Here is a 22568-nt window from a genome sequence, read left to right on the forward strand (position 1 = left end):
TGTTTCTTAACTTTTTTTAGAAAGTAAACTTAAAATTTTCTGTATTAGCCATGCTTTGTGAAATTTTGCTTCTTTTTTTTAAAAATGTGCTTTTATGAAATTTACTGTTCTCAGTCTCGTTACCGTTTGGCGGAATCTTGATACATTTTCAGTTGGAATTGTTATATGTTCATGTGTTTGTGAGCTGTTGATTGATTTCCATTTTTTTTCTGAAATATATTGTATTTTAATAATGTTTTTTTTTTCACATTTTAGGTTGCCACTCTTGTTCATGTTTATGACATGCAATATCTTTGGAGAACGTCTTTAGTAAAATTTATTTTTTTTATTTTTGTTCGTTTTTTTCCTTAAATTTGCAGTTTCAAATTCGTAAATGTGTTAATGTGCTTCCTTATCCAGCATTGTGTTTTGCACTTAGAGACCACCGTACCCTTCCCGGCGCCGTGCTTGCTGGCACCTCAGCATGTGAACTCCGCCACACCAAAAAAACAACAACAAAAAAAAACCCCACCTCGCACCAGCAGAGAGAACGTGGCACGCATTACTCCTCCTGCATCCAGGAAGTTCAAACCCTGTGTGACTGTGTCGCGCTGTGAACAGGGAGGACGGCTGTTTTTATTTATTAAAAAAAATTTTTGACAACCTGTTCAGCTGGAGCTGTGGAGCTGTGAGGCTGGAGCGCATCTCGCGCATTGATCAGGAAGCCTCCTCTCTTGCTCGGTCTCTCCCTCTCTCCCTCTCTCTCTTTGCAGACAGGGGCGGTCGTTCTCAGTCTGCGCACATATTCCACTTGGCCAGCACCACTCGGACTCCTCAGACACAGCGCTGATTGAACGAACGGAGCGGAGCTCATTGTCTTGCGCTGTGGCAGCTTCGGCGCACAGACTCAGTGAAAGCAGTTCAGCCGCTCCTTTATCACCAAATCATCCACAAAGAAGACACCACTCTAGGACATTTTTCTGCACATTTAAACTTGCTTGAGTTTTTTTTTTCCATCAGATGGAAATTTGTTCGCTCTTTGCTCTGATTTTTTTTTTTTTTTTTTGGGTGGGGGGGGGCGACAGTCTTCTGGAAGCGAGCTGCTTGCAGGAATCCGCTGCCCGTTACGCCGTGCGTAAAGTTTAATACATCAAGGAGATAGAAAGCACACCTGTGCTCTTTGGGAATTGCAAAGCTGTGACTGGAGGATTTGTAACTTTTGGACATATTTGGAAGTGGGTTTTGCGCACAAGGAGAGCGGAGGGATCCCTCTTATAAGGCTGGAGGGCTGCGCGCAGCGCTGGGCAGCAGCTTGACCCACAGAACAGCACGGCGGATAAAGGTATAGCCCCAACAAAAACGGCGATCGTTAATCGGGGATACCACTTTACTTCTTGTCTGTTGGAATTTTGGAACTTGACGTTGTGCACATTTTTAAATAAAGGGGGTTAAAAAAACAAAAAACAAAGGCAGATTTCATTTTGATTAAAGTTGATTACACTTGCGGTACGTCCTTCTCTCCTCGCCATGTGGAGCGTCGCGTCGGCGCGCACGATCCGTGCTGCGCAGCTTGACGTTAATGCTGCTTTTTAACCCACACGCACGCCATGCGATTAAACTTTAATCAATGCGCGCTTTCGCCACACGTCAGAGGAAGTCAGACACGAAGCTCCGCGAGCCTCCGAGCGCACTCAGGCTGTGTGAACCAGTGCGCAGAGAAATGCGCCCAAACCCCCAAACGGAACGGAATGCCGCTGCAGCAAACTGTAGATAAAACGGTCACACTGGAGGATGTTGTTGCGTCACAGGATGCGAGAAAAAACTGTATTGGTTCCAAGTGCATGACCCCCACTTGTTGATAATCTTCCAGTTTTGCAGCCTGACACAAAGTTTCCATCCTGTCTCATCAGCTGGCAGTTTTCAGCGAGGAGACCGTCAAACAGCGCAACAGCTCTGAAAGAGTTCTAAAAATTTGCGACTGAATTATCCAGCTTTGTATTTGAACAGGGGGTGCGTGAGGGGTGGGGGGTGGTAATAAAAATACACCCACTTTAATAAGAGCCGCTTACACTGTGCAAGAGTTGATTTAACACTGTTCGGACTGGGATCAAATGTAGTTCCTTGGCTGACTCGAAATTTACGCTGCAAAATTTACTGTGCAGCTTTTCATGTTTGACAATCAGCTGTCACCTATTTGTCACATTTGTACTTTCTCCTCACCTCATTTCCCTTTCTGTTTCTCTTTGTGTGTCTCAGGTTATGAAGGAGCTGAGCTGAACATGGAGCTTTTTTGGATTTTGTTATTTTCTAGTGCCTGTCAGATGTCATGGGGCCAAGGAGTTTATGGTAAGAATGAGTCATTGAGCACGTGTGCAGGCATTGACTCAGCTTTGTTTCAACAGTATAATGTTAGTTTGGTCAGTTCCGAGCCTATGACCTTACCTAAAGAGCGGCACATTCCAGTTATACAAAACACCACCTAATTTACAGTAGTCGGAGAATAACTTTGTGGAGCGAGATATTGGAATGGAAATAATTTTACTTCTTACAAGGCGCAGAAGAAGGCTTCTGGGGAAAACATCCAGTCATACAAGAAGAGCAGAAAGCACCTTAGTACATCCAACCAAACTTTGAATTTCACCTCAGATCTTTACAAAAGTGAAGTTTTTTTGTGTATTTCCCCCCAGTTCTCATCAAACTGAGATCATTCAAAGGACTGGACAAAACAGCGAGCTTTTGTGAGGCATGTTTGTTAGGTTAAAGAGGACAGTTTGAGGATAAAGAGATTTGCCCTCGCTTACTGTAAGACTGACTCACTCCACCACAGAGGCTCGCTTTCTTCAGCTTCGGGCGATCGGCCAGATACGCATCCCATCCCTTCAGGCAAGGCAAACACACAAAGCTGATCTGTCAGCTTTGATACTTTGATTTTGATGTTTGAAGTCACACGGCAGTTGCCCCAAAACGAGCTCTGTTTAGTCACAGCGGCACAGAGGCCCGTTGTCACAAGCGATCGTGCAGCCGGCCGTCACACCAAGAAATGCTGACAATCTGTCATTTGCTGAAGCACGCACTGTACGCGTGGGCTCGCTAACTATTGCGCCTGTTAAACTTGAATACTCGGTGCCACGTTTGACGTCTCTGTGTTCGTATAAATGGCTGGAAACAACTCAGAAGCTTCGCTCACATAAATGGCGAGAACGTATTTGCACACTTAGGCAATAAATGTCTTTCTGTCATTTGTGTGTGCTGAATGAGGTTACACACTATAAAATGTCAGAGCTTTTATAGGAATATTAAACATTGCATTAAAATTAAATGTTCCCCAGGTTATTAGAAGAATCTGGGAGCGTTTTTACCTGTAGGCTGACTGGAAACATTCATACCCACCAATCTATAACTCTGTTGGAATTGGGGATTGAAGTCACAAACCTTTGGGTAATGGTCAGTCTGCTCTAAAGTACAAACTAAGTATTGAATTGCTCCAAACCTGCTCGGCCAATGGGCATATTCAGTAAATATTTAATATATATAGGTGCGAAGGCCCATTGATCTCTTCAGAGGATCCTTGGGTAGTACTGGAATGACTTTGTGTCTCAGCTAACCAGCTAACACATAACATTATAGATTGGTTTCTAGAACATTTTCCTAATGTTATTACTTCCTTTTCTATATTGACAAGTCATGTTTATATTTGAGGGAAATTTGATGAATATAATCATTCTACGTAGTCTCACTGTCTTTCTTACTCCAAATTTCTTTTAATGACTAGACTATGACTTTAGGTAACATTACCAGAATGTTCTGGGAATGTTTGGATGAAACGTATCTTTAGATAACTTAATGTAATGTTACCAGAATGTTCTGGAAACCAAAAAGCAACTTTCCTAAAAAACATTCCCAGAACATTAGGCCTACCATTTTTGTCAAACATTCTGGGAACCAAAAAGAAACTTTCTTTAAAAACATACCCATGATGTTAGGCCTAACTTTCTTAAAAACATTTGTAATTATAATTTGTAATGTAATTGATAAACGTTCTGGGAACCAAAAAGAAACTTTCTTTAAAAATGTACCCATGATGTTAGGCCTAACGTTCTTAAAAACATTTGTAATTATAATTTGTAATGTAATTGATAAACGTTCTGGGAACCAAAAAGAAACTTTCCTTAAAACTTTTCCCGTTACGTTAAGTCTATAACGGTCTCAAAACATTTGTGCTAATGTTATTGTCAAACGTTCTGGGAACCAAAAAGATGGTTTCCTTAAGGGACCCTTCACACACACTGCGAAGTTTGGACGAAGTGCACATGACGCAGGAATCATGTGCAAACCATGTAATGTTGTCCCTGTCGCCAACGCCTCGTACACCTGTTGCTACAACTATTTGCACACACAAGCGCCTGAAAGACAGAGCGTGCGCTGTGTAAACCCATCGCATTGTCTTGTGGCAGGTGTTAAATTCCAGGTGACATGCACGAACATCTAGCACCGCTCGGATGGCACTTAGAAAATGTGTGGCCATTCGCACTCTTGACATGACAACAGACTGCGAACAATCACTGTCGTACTGCTGTGAAATTTGTCTAAGTTCCCCAAGAGTGTGACATTGCAAACACACACTGACATGTAGGTGTGTGCTCCACTCATGGGAGGCGTGGCTTCCAAAAGAAGTAGCTGGGGTGATCTGTTGTTCTGGACATTCCAGCTGGACAACACAGACTGTGTTTGGACAGTCATGGACTAACAGCTGTCCACTGTGAGGCACGTGTGTCTGATTGCTGTATTTATGTGGACATAAATAAAAACATTTATCACCGTGGTGGTGACAAGCTGCAGCAAGTGAGCATGCGCACAGAGCGGACACTGACAGCCCCCCCAGGTTGAAACGGACCATCAGACCAGAACACGCAGCAGGCAATCTGACCGTCACGTCACCCACGTGAGCTCTGTTGCACATGATGCAGTGTCTGTGCTGTGGCGTGCCGTCCACAAGGCACGCATGTTGGGCAGAACACGCGCGCGGCCAACTGGACACACCTGACCAGTAGATGTGGACATGATCAGAGCACACTGCTTCTCATTCATGTCATTTCATGACTGTATGTCTGTGACCATGGGTCATCACCAGAGGAATTGATGGATCATATTTGTATTGCTCGCTTGATAAATGCAGTGTTTTTATATGGTGTGGGATTTTTTTTTTTTCTTATAATACTTCCATGACCTTCTTGATATGATGCAGCTTCCTGCAGCTTTCTAAGAACAGCTCCGTGGCTCAGTGGTAAAGTTTCTGACTGGGGATCAGAGGTTTTGAAAGGTGCGAGTTTGCATCCTGGGTTGTGTGCGCCTATCTCTGTGGTCCCACAGGTATCGGCTGGCTTTTATTTTTTATTTCTTCCACATAAGTGGTGCACCTGGTACTGTAACTGCTCGATGGACACCGGCACATGCACAAACTCTCACACCAGGTTCATGCATGCCTGCCTGTAGGCGTGATGTTTCGTGCGCTTGTTTCGCCATTTTCATCCAAATGCTGTCCAAACTTCCATCAATCATTCCCAGAATGTTTGGCCTAACGTTCTCAAAACATTTGTGGTAATGTTTCTATCAAAAGTTCTGCGAACCACAAAGAACCTTTCCTTAAACATTCCAAGAACTTTACAGCTAATGTTCTGATAACATTTGACAAACATTCTTATAACATTTTGGGAACTTCATTTTGTTAGTTGGGTACTTAGGAACACTCAGAAGAGAAGTATTACTTGCATTGTGAGGGAGCATCAGCTACAATGTTTTGGACATGTGGCTCCTTTCTCTGTGCAGTTGTCTACTTTGGTGGTTGCCATCCAGGCCAGTTAGTGATGTGTGTTAATAGCACATCCTTCTAGACTTGACTTGACTTGCCCATTAGCGTCTGTGCCTATCCCTAGATTTCATAGTTTGATAAGTGTCTATGACTCCCCCTGGATGGGACTGCAATCCATCACTAGTTACTTCTGCCATTGCTGGGTCTTATTTACAGTTGGGTGGACTGAGACAATGAGATGACATGTATCATCCAAGGAGACAGACAAGTAGTATGTCCCAGTACCAAATTTCAAAATCAAATTTATTAATTTATATAGTGCCAATTCACGATGAAATCATCTCAAGGCGCTTCAAACCACCAAACCCAGGTCTACAATTTAGCAGCCCAACTCCTTATCCCAATGGGCTCTACTCTAACATGAACCCCACATGAATGTTGGGTGGTGATGTGGAGAAAGAAGACTTTCCAAAATGTTCAGTTATATGTATGGAACTTACACTTTAGAAATATGTACATGAAGCATGGTGGAACAAGGGGTTAGCACCCACATTTGACTCCAAATGAGAGAGTCCCCAATTCAAGGCCACCACTGCCCAATCTCATTGTACATCTGGAGTCGATAGGGAAGGGGTCCACCTCCTCTTTGATCATTCTTTTTTTGTCATAACAATATGAAACAATTTCTTTGTGTGTGTGTGTGTGTGTGTGTGTGCCAATTGTCACGAGGAACATGTTTTTCTGCCTCCTGGGTTCTTTTACACAGGGTCATAGCAGCCACAAACAGTGTAGTTGGAGGACTTGGCAGTTTGGAGTTTATTCAGCTCAGAGAGAAACAAACCCCTCTCCCTCTGCTTCACTAACAGCTGCCTTTTAGTCCGTGTTGAGGGAGTAGCTACCCCAAGTCTTTGTGGGGTGAGCTCAACCACCATTTGCAGGCCCCACTTTCCCTAGTGTGTTGAGTGGTGGCAGTTCACAGCAGTACATACCAGTAAAGATATATTTTCTGCTGCAACTCATTTGAACATTCAGCGTAAACAACATGAGCCCGGAAGATCGGGAAAAGAGCCAAAGATTTTGGCACATGTGCTCGCTGCGTATGCTGAAACATAAAATGGGTTCTCTCACTTTGGAATTGTTTAGCACTCGCTGCAGCAGACAGATGCGACTCTCTGTCCGTCGGGAGCAGAACGACGAAAGCGCGGCTGATTGATGTCAGCGCTTTGGACGGATGCGAGGTTCATTTACCGTCGTCTCCTCTCGGGTCTGTTTGTACGCGTTCATGTTTCTCAGCTGCAGCCTGTGAATATGTACGTCTGTGCACAGGTGTTTTGGAAATGTGTGTGTGTGTGTGTGTGTGTCTTCACGTGCCAAAATTCATGTGCCCATGGCTGCTCTTGTGAGAATGTGAGTAGGATGTGTTTGTGTGGCAGCCATACGCACGTTTGCTTCACACTGCAACAGTTTGCCGCCTCAGCAGGGACGCGCGGATCAGTCACCGCTCCTCCTGCAGCTATGCTCTATTGATTGGACATGTGTGAATTTTGATTGGCTGTCAGAACTCTTGTAACAACTGTCTGTCAAACAGCAAATGGACAGAAAACTGTATCAAGGAAAAGGGAGCAGAACACACAATAAACTTCGTCTGCAGATTCACTCTGACAATTATTTTGCCGTATGTCTTATTTATGTGACAACAAAAAATGAAGTCGTCTCCTCTCCACCTGTATCCTCTCCTCTCTTTTCCTTCTCTCCACTTGTCTTTTCTCGTTTTGTCTCTACTCTGCAGTAGCCTCTTCACCTCCTTTTCTGTACTCCTTGTCTCCTTTCCTATTGTCTCTTCTCATCACCTTTCATCTCCTTGCTTCATTTCCTTTTCTCTCCTCTTTGCTCGTCTTGTTTTCACATTTCATCTCCTTTCTCACCCTCTGCACACATCTCATCTCTACTCCTATCCTTGTCTCCTTTCTTCTCTTCTCCTCATCTCTGCTTGTTTCCTTTCCACTTGTTTCTTCTGTTCTTGTCACCTTTTCTCCACTCGTCTCTTCATCTTGTCTCATCTCCTTTCCCACCCTCGGCACACATCTCCTCTATCCTTGTCTCCTTTCTTCTCCTCATCTCTGCTTATTTCCTTTTCTCTTGTCTCATCTCTTCTTGTCACCTTTTCTCTCCTTGTCTCCTTTCTCTGCTCCTTTCCTCTGTGCCTGTTCCTTTCTACTTGTCTCCTCTCCTCCTCTTATCATCTTTCCTCTCCTTCTCTGTGCTCCTCTTCTTGCCTTCACTTGTCTCTTTTCCTCTCCTAACTGAGATAAGCATTTTCGATCAGTCCTCACAGAGTGAGCACAAACACCCTGACACACATAAAATAGTTATTTTGAAGTTTGATTTCATGCAGCTAATATCCAGCATGGTCTGGATTAGGGAATGTTCAGAAAATGTCAGGATACACTTAAGCGCTCCTCGTGGAAGGACTCGGCCGTTGCAGCATGAATAAAAGAGGGATGGATGAAGATCAGACTGAAATGATGAATATGCTGATAATAAAAATATTTGATGAACATTTTAGTACTTGAATAGGTTTTTGAAACCTTTCAGAAAGCCGTGTTTGAATCAGAACGCTGCAGACTCGGCCCACCTAAAGAAAATGTTGGAGAAAAAAAATCTCAGTCCAGCAAATTATAGGAACATTTTACAAAAAAAAAAAAAAAACACGCAAATTTAAAATGTGGCTATATTTGTGTATCTGCAGTTTATTATTATCAGTAGTTGTAGTATTTTAATGTGCCATCTTAGATACAAACAGTGTACCTGCCTGTGGAAATGCAGATGCTGCGCTGACTTTAGCCCTTAAATAAAATTCAACAACTATGATCCTAGTTCATGCATGTGATTTAATGTTTCAACTACAAATCAACTGGAATGCTCTGAATACTGTTTTGAGGCTCCCTCACATTTTTTTTATTTATTTTTGTTTTGCAGCCTGTCATGACTTAGGGCCCCTCCCTGTGCTGTGTGCGCTCTGACCTGCCTGTCCGGCCCCCATGTGATCATGTCTGTGCTGCATATATAATCACCATTTTATGCAAGTGTGCCCCCCCGGCACGCCACATGTGTTTTTTTTTTTTTTTGGGGGGGGGGGTGGCACGAACCACATGTATCCCACATATGTTTTGGGGGGGGAGCACGACACACACACACACACACACACGTGCAATACACATGCAGACCACGTGTGTTGCTGTTTGCAAAGCCACACTCGAGGGGGCACTTAGAATGGCCACACATTTTCTAAGTGCCAAGCGAGCAGTGTTAGATGTGTGTGTCTGTGTGTCACCTGGAATTTGGCCAACACCTGAGGCAAGAGGGATTGAATGGGCTCTCACAGGGCATAGTCTGTCTTTCAGCTGCTGGTGTGCGCAAATAGTTGTAGCAACAGGTGTACAAGGTGTTGGAGGCAGCTACGATTTTACATGTATTGCATACGATTCCTGCTTCATGCACAATTTGACCACATTCATAGTATGTGTGAAGGGGCCCTTTCATTTGATTTGGGCTCTGAAACAGTGTCTAAATACGTATGTTTTGAAATAGTCCAGACAGTATTTCAAATTAGACACTAAATTGTAGAACCATCAAAATGTATTGGCACTATACCTAGCCATAGGTTCTATCTATTGTTTAATTCTGGTTTTAGTGTATTGTTCTATTGAATGCTTTAGCAGCCAATCTGCTCTGTGTCAGCTTGATCCCGTCAGATCTCAGAAGCTAAGCAGTGTGGGACCTGGTTAGTACTTGGATGGGAGACCTCTTTGGAACACCAGCGGCTGTGTGTGTTTCTCCAGGTAACACTGGAGTTGCGTCAGGAAGGGCATCCGGCGTAAAACCTGTGCCAAAATATCAATGCAGATCTGGCTGTATCCGCTGTGGCGACCCCGAACACAAAAACGGGAGCAGCCGAATGGACAACCAAATGTTCTATTGAATGCGTTGTTCACTGTTTGCTCACACAGTGGTGGTTTTCTTTTGATATGGATGCTGGAACATCCTTTAACAGGTTTTGAAGGACTCCAGGTCAATGTTTTGAGTTAGCTTCACAAACTTGTAGAAGAAACAATATGTTCTATCACAATTTTCATCCACATTCTATTGATAAATTTTGATTTTAGTTTCACATTCTGTTGGCTATTTTGTTCAGAATTTACCATCGTAGTGGAAATCGTGTTTCTCCCTGTGGTTGCAAGCTTGTTAACTGGGTGGAGTGCAAATCGAGTGTCCAGTGTTTAGGACACACACAAACTGTATATGAGTTTTAACCACTGCTGCCCCATGACTGCTGGGATGGGCCCTTAATTGGAGTAAGCGGGTATAGAAAATGGATGGATGTTCATAATTTTCAGCAGTTTATACAGAATCCATTGATCATTCAAACTTAACTGATGATTGTGAAGGCACTAACCATGCAACAGGTGGCAGTATGTCTAAAGGATATTACATAGGCAAAACAAAATTGCTGTTTTGATTGATCTGGTACAGTAAGGTTTGTCAGCTTCACAAATGATTTCTGTATGAAATCTCAATTGGGACACATGTGGCCTCGTTGGCATGTGCTTTCACTGTCTGTGCAAAATATTGGACCTGAGATAACATAGTTTTGAAAAGAAAAAAGTTATCACGAAATAACATCCTGCACTAGAATTCATGCAAATTGTTCCGGAATGTAGCACACCATCACACTCTGACGTAACAGTTCCCAGTTGTTCTCAGTTACCAGATTATTGATTGTTTGATCATGTTACACAAAACCAAGGCTGACTACAGCAGATGGAACTGCAACTGAATTAGCCTGCAACGTGAGGCTTTATTATGCACGTGTTAATCGGAAATTTAATAAACTAAAATCAATTAGTTTGCTCAACAGTGGATTTTAAAGGTTTGAGCAAAACCCTGAAAGCAGCACTGGGGGGAGACTCCTTACTACTGACCATAGAACAAGAGCTGCAGAAAGTGGAAAAGTTTAATAAGGTTAAATTGCACCAAATTAGTTTGAAAATGTCACTTGAGCGAGAAAGTCCTGAAATGCAAAAGGAATTTGTGGCATCTGTGTGCAGCTGAACCTGGAGTGTGCAAGCACCACCTCATTGTGGAGTTTTCCTCTCTGCGGTACATTAGTGTGGCACACTGGTTGAAAGCCAGTGACCTAGAAAGAGATGATTCCAGGTTTCCTGGCCTGGCCCACTGCTCCTCTGTGACCCCAGTTTTTCCTTTCGGACTTCATCAGCACTTTTTGTTTGTGTCTCTTTTATGTCTTTCTCTGCTGAGGTTTATTTTGGATGCTGAATATTGCTCTTTTCTAATAAGCATCCATAATTTATCAGCAGCTTTGAGGCAATGGAGGAAGGGAGAGGAGGGGGAGGCCAAGATATGAAGAGTGATGCACTGGTGATGATAACGTGATACCTCCAAGAATCTGATACCTCCTCTCCTTCTCCTCCGAGAGAAAGGGCTGCAGGTGTTGGTGCCAGTTGTGCACGTACGCCCACAGTGGATCTCCCCTCATGAATGTTATTAGCAGTGTCAATGATTACTAAGTGACCTTTACTTCTATATGTCATTTAATTAACTTTTTGCACTTTAATTACAGGTGCTGAAACGGACATTCTGTCTGCTCAAATAAGATTAAGGTGATAGACAGACAGGTAGACAGACATGAAGACAGACAGAAATTGATAATATGATAGAAACATAGAAAAACATGAAGACAGAGATAGAAATCAAGAGTATGAGATGGTATGGTCAGTAGATAGAGATTGAAATAACTAGATAGAACTAGAAATAGAGAATGATAGAAATAGAAAGAAATAGCAGTATAGATGAGAAGGAAATAGACAAAGAAGAAATGACAGAAATAGACAGACAGAAAAAAGATAATATAGATATAAATGGATCGATAGTGATAGACAAAAAACAAAACAAAACAGAGAACTAGACAGAGGGTGTGGTAGATAGATTGATGGATAGATGATAGATATTGATATAACCACCGCAGTTACTAGATGGAGGTAGAAACAGACATGGGTAGAAATGGAGAGTGATAGTAATAAAAAGAGATATAGATAAAGAAAGGAATACCATATGTCCTTGCTTAAACACCTGTGCATTTTTTTTGTTCAAACCGTGCTCAGACCCAGTGTCTAAATGAGGCAGACCTTTATTCAAGGCTGGCAGGCTTGCTGCCTGCACAGTAATATGGTGTTAAGTTTCACACACACATCCCTGGGTGTGGCAAACCAAAGGCATTCGCTTTAGATCAGAGCCCTCTGCGTCGCTGCGAACCCTCGTCGTAGCATCATTATTCAACATTATTTAACAGATTACATTTTTTGACTTTGTCACATACCACTGACTTATTTCATAATTTTAGTCATTATTTAAAAGATTACATTTTTAACAGGTTACATTTTAGACTTAAAACATTTTAGACATTATTAACAGATTACATTTTAGACTTTGTCACAACCCACTGACTTATTTCATAGTTTCATACTTACTTAATACATCTAGTTTAATATGTTTTTTAAATAATTTAAGCGACCTTGATTCTTTGATTTCTTTGTTGAGGTTGTTCCATAATTTTACACCATTCACTGCAATACTCCGTTCCTTTACTTTGGTTCTGAATCTTGGTTTTTTAAAGACTTCTGTTCCTTTCAAATTATAGCTACTTACTCTTTTTTCAAACATATTTTGAATGTTTATTGGTAAGGTATTTTTATTAGCTAGGTGCATTGTTTGTAATATTTTCAAATCAACTAAATCATGAAATTTAAGTACCTTATACTTAATGAATAATGGATTAGATGGATCTCTAAAATGACTATTGCTAATCATTTTTAAAGCTCTTTTCTGCAGAATAAATAATGGTTGTGTGTAGGTTTTACATGTTGATCCCCAGATTTCTACGCAATAAGTTAAATATGGGACAATCAATGAATTGTACAATGTTAATAAACCATAACTATTCAATGAAAAGTTTACTTTATGCAAAACAGCAATGGCTTTCGCTATTTTTCCTTTTGTGTAATTTATGTGTGACTTCCATGTAAGATCTTCATCAATCATGACTCCTAGAAATTTTGTTTCTTTTACCCTTTGTATGTCCATTCCATCTATTTTTAATGACACATCATTTTTTTCCACTCTGTCATTAAGCAATATGAAATTTGTCTTATTAAGATTTAGTGACAATCTGTTTATATCAAATCAATGTTTAACTTTTTCCAACTCTGTATTTATCACTTGTACTACTTTCTGTATATCTGATCCAGAGTAAAATAATGTTGTATCATCAGCAAATAATATGGTGCCAAGTACTTTAGATACATTCACAAAGTCATTGATATACAAAATAAACAGTTTGGGTCCAAGTACCGACCCTTGTGGTACTCCATAAGTAATGTTACACAATTCTGATTTAGTATTATTTATCTGAACAAACTGTTTTATATTTTCTAAGTAGCTTTTTACCCACTGATGTGCAATACCTCTAATTCCATATTGTTGTAACTTGTGAAGCAATCTTGAGTGGTCGATAACATCAAAAGCTTTTTTCAGGTCGATAAAAATACTTACAAAATAATCCTTATTATCTATTGTTGTTGATATTTTCTCTGTTAATTCCATAATTGCCATAGCTGTCGAATGTTTTGTTCTGAATCCATACTGATCATTATTTAAAATATGATGTTTCTCAATGAATTTGTCCAACCTTGTCACAAAAACTTTTTCCATAATTTTAGAAAACTGTGGAAGCAATGACAGTGGCCTGTAATTTGAAAAAAATATGTTTGTCTCCATTTTTATATAATGGGACTACCTTGGCAATTTTCATTTCGTCTGGGAAAATTCCTGTTGACAGAGGCAGATTACAAATGTAAGTGAATGATTCAGTAACAGTTTCTATTATACTTTTTACAGTCATGTCCAAATCTTCATAGTCAGTTGATCTTTTGCTTACACAATTTCTTATTTCATCTTTTTCCACATTGTCAAGGAAAATACTATTGACCGTATTTACAAGTGCATTTAATTTTTCTTCTACTATTAGTTTATTTCCCACCAGACTTGATCCCACATTTGAAAAATAATCATTAAACTCATTTGCAACTTCTTTTATGTCATATATCTCTTTATTTTCCTTGACAAAGTAATTTGGAAAAGTTGATTTCGCTCCATCACTTTTAATCACACTATTTATAATTCCCCATGTTTCCTTTATATTATCTTTACTCTTATTTAATTGTTCACTATAATAATCTTTTTTTTTGTTTCCTAATTATTGTCAATAGTTTAGATTTTTTGTATCTGTGTTCTGTTTCCTTTGTTTGCATTTTTAAAAAGCAGCTATATAAATAGTTTTTCTTTACACAAGCATTTTTTATTCCCTTAGTCAGCCATGGTTTATTTACTCTTTTCTTACTAATTTTTTATTAATTTACAGTTTTTATTATATGATTTCATCAGTATTTTCATAAATGAATTATATGCTACGTTAACGTCGCCGACATAAACTTCTTCCCAGTTTTGATTTTTAAGGTCATAATTTAATGCCTCTAAAGCTTTTACTGACTTATCTCTTTTAAAATTTAAAACTGTTTTTTTCTTGTACCGATTTTTGTATTTAAATATTGAAAAAACTGGTAAATGATCACTAAGATCTGTCATCAAGATCCCATTCTTAATAATTTCATCTGTTCTATTTGTGAATATATTGTCAATTACAGTTGCACTTTGCGATGTAATTCTGGTTGGTTTTGTTATCAAGGGGAATAAACCCAAACTATACATTGAATTCACAAAATCACTTCTTCTTTGGCAACTGGAGCTTTCTATATTAATGTTAAAGTCTCCACACATATAAAGCGTTTTGTTTTTGATTTGATGGAATAATTGTATTATTTATCTGTAAATTTCACAATGCAAGAGTCTGGTGCTCTGTATACACAACTGATTAGAATATTCTTAGATGTTGCATGTACAATTTCCACTGTTACAATTTCTATGACATCGTCTATAATTGTCATTTCTTCTGCAATTATACATGTCAGATCTGTTTTTGTGTACAAAGCAATACCTCTGCCTTTTTTTATCTCTTCTGTTTACAAAATACAGCTCATATCCCTCCACTTGAACATCAGCCATGAGGTCAAGATTCTGTGATTGCAATAATGCTGAATCTATTTTTAAACTGATTTAAATGATCTTTTATTTTTGACATTTTACAATACAAGCTTCGGCTGTTTATATGTATAAGTGACGGTATCTTCTGTAATTTTTTCACTATTTAACTGTTCTTCCATATAATACTCACAACCAATTGTTTTTAAGTCAGATATACTTTCATCAATATTGGTGTCTATGTCATATATTTTATCATCTATTTCCATGTTTGATCTGATTTTTGTTGGTCAAATTATCAACTGGCGTCATACTTAATTGTCTATTCAGGTCTGTATTTTGTAAGGTCATCCATGTTTTTCATTTGTATACCATTTGTTCCTTCTTTCACTCTGATCCACACCCTAAAGTTCCAGACCCATGTAGCAACAATGTGTTTCTGTTTTTTTAGTAGTCTTGCTTCCCTAGCAATATCTGCATTTTTTTTCGTTAGATGCTCTTTTATATAGACGCTTGTTCCTTTCAGATTCTTTGCCTGTCTTAATAATTCATTTTTGTATTTTCTGCTTGTAAATCGTATAATAATGGTAGATAATTTATTTTTACTATCTTTGGATGGAATAGTATGACAGTCTGATATAGTGTCTTGATGGATGACAATACCTTTTTGATATAAAAAATTTGTGACTTGTTCCAATGTTTGAAGTTCTTCAGGTGGTGCATCCTCCCCATTGGCTCCACTAGAATCCACTACCCTTGCATAAGACCGATGTTTTGTTTCTAAACCAGATATTATAACATCGTCTTTTCTAGAGTATTGTTCAAGTTCATTCACACGTTGTTCAAGCTTCTTAATAATCTTGTCTTTCTCTTTAACAAGATTTTTGAGCTCTTTAATCTCCTTCGCCAACTTGTCTAGATTAGACATGTCTTTTGATATATGGTTTAATGAGGTCTTTATCTCCTCTATGTCTTCCTCAAGTTTATCCGTTTTCTTAGGTGGTGCCATGTTGACTATTGTGATTTAGTACTGCCCACTTTTAATTGTGATACAATTCTGACTTATAGTCTCTATCACCACAGGTCCAGTCGCCGCACACCGCCCCGCCCCGATTGTAACCTCGGATATAGCCGCCACCAGCCTCGGTCATAGCCGCCATTAGCCTCGGATGTAGCCGCCGCCAACCTCGGATGTAGCCGTCGCCAGCCTCGGTTGTAGCGGCCGTTAGCCTCGGATGTAGCCACCGCTATCCTCGGATGTAGCCACCACTAGCCTTGGATGTAGCCGCCGCCAGCCTCGGTTGTAGCGGCTGTTAGCCTCGGATGTAGCTGCCGCTAGCCTCGGATGTAGCCACTGCCAGCCTCGGTTGTAGCCGCCGCTAACCTCTGATGTAGCCGCCGCCAGCCTCGGATGTAGCCGCCGCTAGCCTCTGTTGCAGCAGCTGTTAGCCTCGGATGTAGCCGCCGCTAGCCTCGGTTGTAGCGGCTGTCGCTAGCCTCAGATGTAGCCGCCGTTAGCCTCTGTCAGCTCCTCTTTTGCCTCTCCACCTGGGCACCGGGTCCGCCACACCAGTTTGTTGTGGAGACTCCACACGTTCTGACACCAGGAGGCAGAGAAAAGTCAGCAACAGTGCTGCTCCGGTTTGTGCACAAGCTGAACCCCGTGTCGATGGACTAGATGGAGCAATTTAAGGCAGGCATTTATTTTTTTAGACAAAATTTTGATCCAGCTGTTAAATGAGGTAGACTCCTATTCAAGGTCGGACGTTTAATCAAGGAAATATGGTAGACAAAGACAAGAAGTGATACAGAGACAGAAATAGATACAAATAGGCAGACACAGAAATAAATAGTGCTAGATTAAATGATATGAATGGATTGATAGAGATAATATACAAATAATGAATGTTTGAGTTCAATGGTACGAATATTTCATGAGGAATTAAATATTTGTTCCATTGAAAGAATGTAAAAACATTCATTATTTGTTTAGCATAACAGCTAAAATAGATACTTGTCATTTCGCATTTTATTAATTTATAAACAACAGAAAAGGCACTTACATTTTGGTGTTCCATTGCTGCTAAAGTCCAAATTGTAATGTGTAGTCCAGTGATGCTGTGCACTGACTTCAGATTTCCATAAAAAAAAAAAAAAAAAAAGACTTTGTGGAGTTCCTCAGTCCAACCAAAAATGAGTCGGCTTTTCATGTGAACAGGTCTTCGTGCATTACGGCGGAGTGGATTGTGTGTGTGTGTCTTACAAGAATTAGCAGCATCACTTAGCTCAATCAAATCATCGTGTCATTGTCCCCCATGCACCAGCACACACACGCAACCGGGTCGGCGATTTTGCACGCATGTACAACTAAAAAAAGACTGTGTACATCCTCAGTGTAGCGAAAAAAAATCACGTCAGAAATGAGTCCAGCTTTACATTCTTTCTTCCCGCTAACAGCCTCCAGACAGCACAGTGGATTTGTTTTGTGTGTGTGTTACAAGCATTAGCAGCATCTTTTAGCTCAATCTAATCATGTCTTGGTAGTCATTGTCCTCTGCGTGCGCACACTTGTAGCCTGGTCGGCGCTTGTGCATGCGTGTACAACCAACCAACATCCTCAGTGCAGTGAAAAAAAAATCACATGAGAAATGAGTTCAGCTTATCATTCCAACAGCCTCCACAGTGGATTTGTGTTGTGTGTGTGCACGCGCGCGTGCAAGCATGAGTACGTGTGCACGCATGTGCACGCATGAGTACGCGTGGGCGTGTGCACTAGCACTTGAGCATGCATGCACGATCACGTGTGCATGTGCAGGCATGTGTGCGCGCGTGCACGAGGCCGTGCGTGCGTGGCCGTGTGTGCAGAGTGCATTGTTACCAAACGTATGGAACCAAATTTGCACTCTAAATGGAACCAAGCCGCACTCTACATGCAATGCAACACAAAACTCTCCATTATTTCATTCATGCTCCATTGACATATTTTATTTTGTCTATTTCAAACAATGCAACCATCACAGCCCCATACTTCCATATATCCTTTATGCTGGCACAGATGTTCAAACAAACATCCCCTAGAGGGCACTGGAAACCCTCTTGAAAGTTTCTGACAAGATCATATATGAAGGATAAATAAGCTGGAATAATGTTTACACACACACGCGTATGACAGGTATGATCCTTACACTCCTAAAAATATAGTCATACACAAACACGCTCAAAACACATAACCTCTTTGTTTCCATGATTACTGAGCTTGTTTTGTGCCACTTTTTGCACCTGATCTTCCTCTCCTCTTTTCCCCTCTCCTCCTCGTTCCTATGTTTCTTCACGGCTGACTGGATATTAAAGCTTGACATCATTTCGATTAACCTACGGGTCAGCAGCAGAGCCATAGGGTTACGGCCAAACTGATATGTTGACTATGGTTTACACGAGCATTGCTACCATGGGCTAAAGGATAAGTGTGTTAAGACGATGTCTTGGGAGGTCTGATTTATCTCTGTGCATCCCACCAGTTCGACTCTGAACCCTTCATGAGCAAAAGGCAGCAGGTAGGGCTGGGTAGTTTGGCAATGGGGCTCAGAGTAGGCTGAGGTAGTAATATATCTCTGCAGAAAGCAGACTGTGACATGTCTTGTTAAAGCAAATAGTACGTGTGTGTATATAGAGAAATGCACAGTGGGTGGATCCACTGGAAACAAAACACTGAATAATTTTAAAGGCTAGTTAAAATTTAATGAGGAAGTGGAGAAAACAGCAACACACCCAGTTAACTCTGAAAAAGCTACAAATTTTGTGGCTGTGATTTGAGAAATAGTGCAGAGTGCAAGGTTTGTCTGTTGTGTCACCACTTGAATTAAAACTGAAATCTACACTAGAACATCTTGGTTGTTTCATTTTAGCTTCCCCAAATTGTGCCACTGTCCAAATACTTATGGACCTGACCGTAAACTCCCATGCACAAAACTCACAGAAATGCATACACGCACTGAGCATCACTCGCCACATTTACCGCCTGCTGAGTTCATTGATCATCACCTTGTTTTTGTCAGTTTTCGTGGCTTCTTTGGGGTGTCCGTCAGTTAGAAATTTGGCAGTGTTGCTCAGACATGCAGCCATACCTCTGTGGATGACACCCGTCTGCAGCCTAACAGGACAGCGTGGGGGCCCTGTGGGCAGGAAGAGCTGTCAGAAAACTTCACTTTCCTCTTCTGTACTGCTGTCACTCTGTCAGATGGTATCAAGCACCTCTTACTGGCTGGCCTTCAGGAGGGAATGTATTTGTTTTTCCCTTCGTGTTTGTCACTATTTGGAAGTACGGAGCAGCTTAAACATTTAAAATGCTAAAATAACAAAGATGCAGCAGTGCATATTTGTTGATGTGGATTTTTTTTGGGGGGGGATGTCTGATCGTGGGGCGTGGATGCAATTGCATGGACATGATCAGAGTTGAACATTTGGCATCTAACTTATTTATGAAAATGACAGGATGGCTGTGAACAGCGGCGGGAACACAACTTACTTCAGAGACTGTTTCCTTCCACACTTCTCCTGACTGTTTCTCATTTCTATTTCCGTGTTTTTCACTGTCATTTCTTGTGTCTCTATTAATTATTTGCTTCTCCTGGTGTCATTCTTTTTTTTTTTTTTTTGATGATTTTCTGATGAGTCATTTAGTTTATACAATGTCGAAAAAAGAAAATCATACATACCCTTCATTGTTTTTCAGAGACACTCAAATTTCTTGTTCTGGGGAAAACTCTGAAAACCACAAATGTTCAGTTGGTTTTTGACAACAAATTGAAATGCAGTTTCTATTCACTGATCAGCTCCGAGACTTATTGAGTACTGGTTGACTTTACACTTCATTGGCCTGGTGTGCAGCCTTTTCATGGCTTGCTGCTTGTTTAGTTGCTGTGCTGGAGTGAAGGTATTTTTTTTTTAACATTTCTATTTCTTAGTACAAAAGCACAGATTTTAGTTTAGTTTAGTTTTTTTTTTTTTTTTTTTTTTTTTTTTTAGGACTTACATGCCCAGTGCTGGTTCTACACTGAATTACTCCCCGGGCAAGACCCACTCCAAGTGTCCCCCCCCCGCCCCCCCCCCCCCAAAATTTGCACAAACAGCCATTTTTTAAAATTATTTTATTATTATTTTTAATATTTTAGGAATGCCCCTGAAACTGCAATTGACTAGAGTCTAGACTAGAGACTAGAGTCGCTGCTCCTTCGCGTTGAAAGGAGGTTCGGGCATCTGGTAAGGATGCCTCCTGGGTGCCTCCCAAGGGAGGTGTTCCAGGCATGTCCATCTGGGAGGAGACCCCGGGGAAGACCCAGGACTAGGTGGAGAGATTATATCTCCACACTGGCCTGGGAACACCTTGGAATCCCCCAGTCAGAGGTGGTCAATGTGGCATGGGAAAGGGAAGTCTGGGGTCCCCTGCTGGAGCCATTGCTCCCGTGACCCGAACCTGGAAAAGCAGTTGAAAATGAGTGATGAGTGATCAAAAAATTGCAGGCTACAATATAACTCTAATATAAAGCATTGCAAATTTGAATAAACACACCCTCACATGCTTATTGTCTATCATTAGACGCTTTATTAATCTGTCTTTCAGGGAGGAACAATTAGCTCCTTTATTAAGGTGCTTATTTGTCTCAACATTTAGCTAAATATTTAGCTTGATGTTTGTAAATATTAGACTAAATGTGTAAATACAGTAGTGTTCAAAATAATAGTAGTGCTATGTGACTAAAAAGATTAATCCAGGTGTTGAGTATATTTCATATTGTTACATGGGAAACAAGGTACCAGTGGATTCAGTAGATTGTCACAAATCCAACAAGACGAAGCATTCGTGATATGCACACTCTTAAGGCTATGAAATTGGGCTATTAGTAAAAAATAAAAGCAGAAAAGGGGGTGTTCACAATAATAGTAGTGTGGCATTCAGTCAGTGAGTTTGTCAGTTTTGTGGAACAAACAGGTGTGAATCAGGTGTCCCCTATTTAAGGATGAAGCCAGCACCTGTTGAACATGCTTTTCTCTTTGAAAGCCTGAGGAAAATGGGATGTTCAAGACATTGTTCAGAAGAACAGCGTAGTTTGATTAAAAAGTTGATTGGAGAGGGGAAAACTTATACGCAGGTGCAAAAAATTATAGGTTGTTCATCTACAATGATCTCCAATGCTTTAGAATGGACAAAAAAAACAAAACAGAGACGCATGGAAGAAAATGTAAAACAACCATCAAAATGGATAGAAGAATAACCAGAATGGTAAAGGTGAGAACACATCAACTGGCCTAAAGAGAAATGGAGGAGTATTTTGTGGACTGATGAGAGCAAAATTGTTCTTTTTGGGTCTAAGGGCCGCAGACAGTTTGTGAGACGACTCCCAAACTCTGAATGCAGTTCACAGTGAAGACAGTGAAGCATGGTGGTGCAAGCATCATGATATGGGCATGTTTTGTCCTACTATGGTGTTGGGCCTATGTATCGCATACCAGGTATCATGGATCAGTTTGGATATGTCAGAATACTTGAAGAGGTCATGTTGCCTTATGCTGAAGAGGACATGCCCTTGAAATGGGTGTTTCAACAAGACAATGACCCCAAGCACACTCATAAATGAGCAAAACCTTGGTTCCAAACCAACAAAATTAATGCCTCACAGATGTGACGAAATCATGAAAAACTGTGGTTATACAACTAAATACTAGTTTAGTGATTCACAGGATTGCTAAAAAAGCAGTATGAACATAATAGTTTTGAGTTTGTAGCGTCAACAGCAGATGCTACTATTATTGTGAGCATTAACTAATCTGCAAAAGTTTAAAATTTTATTATTATTTTGTCAATGTACATAACAACAAAGATTTTCCAGCTGCTGGAAAATGATTGTAAAAATTGGATAACACTCTTTCAGGCACACAAAAAAGGTCAGATTCAAGTCACTAGAAATGTGAAGGGTCACAGTCACCTCCATCATCCACAAATGGAAGAAGTTCGGATCCACCAGGACTCTTCCTGGAGCTGGACGCCTGTCTAAACTGAGTGATCAATTGGGGAGAAGGGCCTATAGTCAGCGACCGATGGTCACTCGGTCAGAGCTCCAGCATTCCTCTGTGGAGAGAGGAGAAACTTCCAGAAGGACAACCATCTCTTCAGCAATCCACCAATCAGGCCTGTATGATTGTGGCCAGACAGAAGCCACTCCTTAGTAAAAGGCACATGGCAGCCCACCTGGAGTTTGCCAGAAGGTACTTGAAGGACTCTCAGACCATGAGAAACAAAATTCTCTAGACTGATGAGACAAGGATTGAACTTTTGTGGTGTGAATGCCAGGCATCATGTTTGGATGAAACCAGGCACCATCCCTACAGTGAAGCATGGTGGTGGCAGCATCATGCTGTGGGGATGTTTTTCAGCAGCAGGAACTGGGAGACTAGTCAGATGGTAGTAGATGGTTTTAAAAACCTGAGTGACTGTGCAAGAAGGAGACAAGTGAAGCCTGATTACGGATCATTCATGCTTCCAAAAAGGAGAGAGCCCCCTCATCATTTTCTGAATTTAACAATGAGTGCAAGGACGCTGTGTTACTAC

The 22568-nt window shown here is 40.7% G+C and overlaps 1 protein-coding gene across 1 annotated transcript in view; it reads left to right on the forward strand.

Moving 5' to 3' along the window:
• The first annotated feature begins 712 nt into the window (after positions 1–712).
• The window catches only part of LOC117526335 (MAM domain-containing glycosylphosphatidylinositol anchor protein 1), a 1010161-nt gene continuing 988305 nt past the window's right edge, over positions 713–22568 (forward strand). Inside the window, exons 1-2 of the mRNA XM_034188407.1 lie at positions 713–1321; positions 2236–2325. Coding sequence (XP_034044298.1) covers positions 2259–2325 — 67 coding nt within the window. The 5' untranslated portion in view covers positions 713–1321; positions 2236–2258. The remainder of the gene's footprint in view (positions 1322–2235; positions 2326–22568) is intronic.

This window comes from Thalassophryne amazonica, chromosome 2 (genome assembly GCF_902500255.1).
Source record: "Thalassophryne amazonica chromosome 2, fThaAma1.1, whole genome shotgun sequence".
NCBI lineage: Eukaryota > Metazoa > Chordata > Actinopteri > Batrachoidiformes > Batrachoididae > Thalassophryne > Thalassophryne amazonica.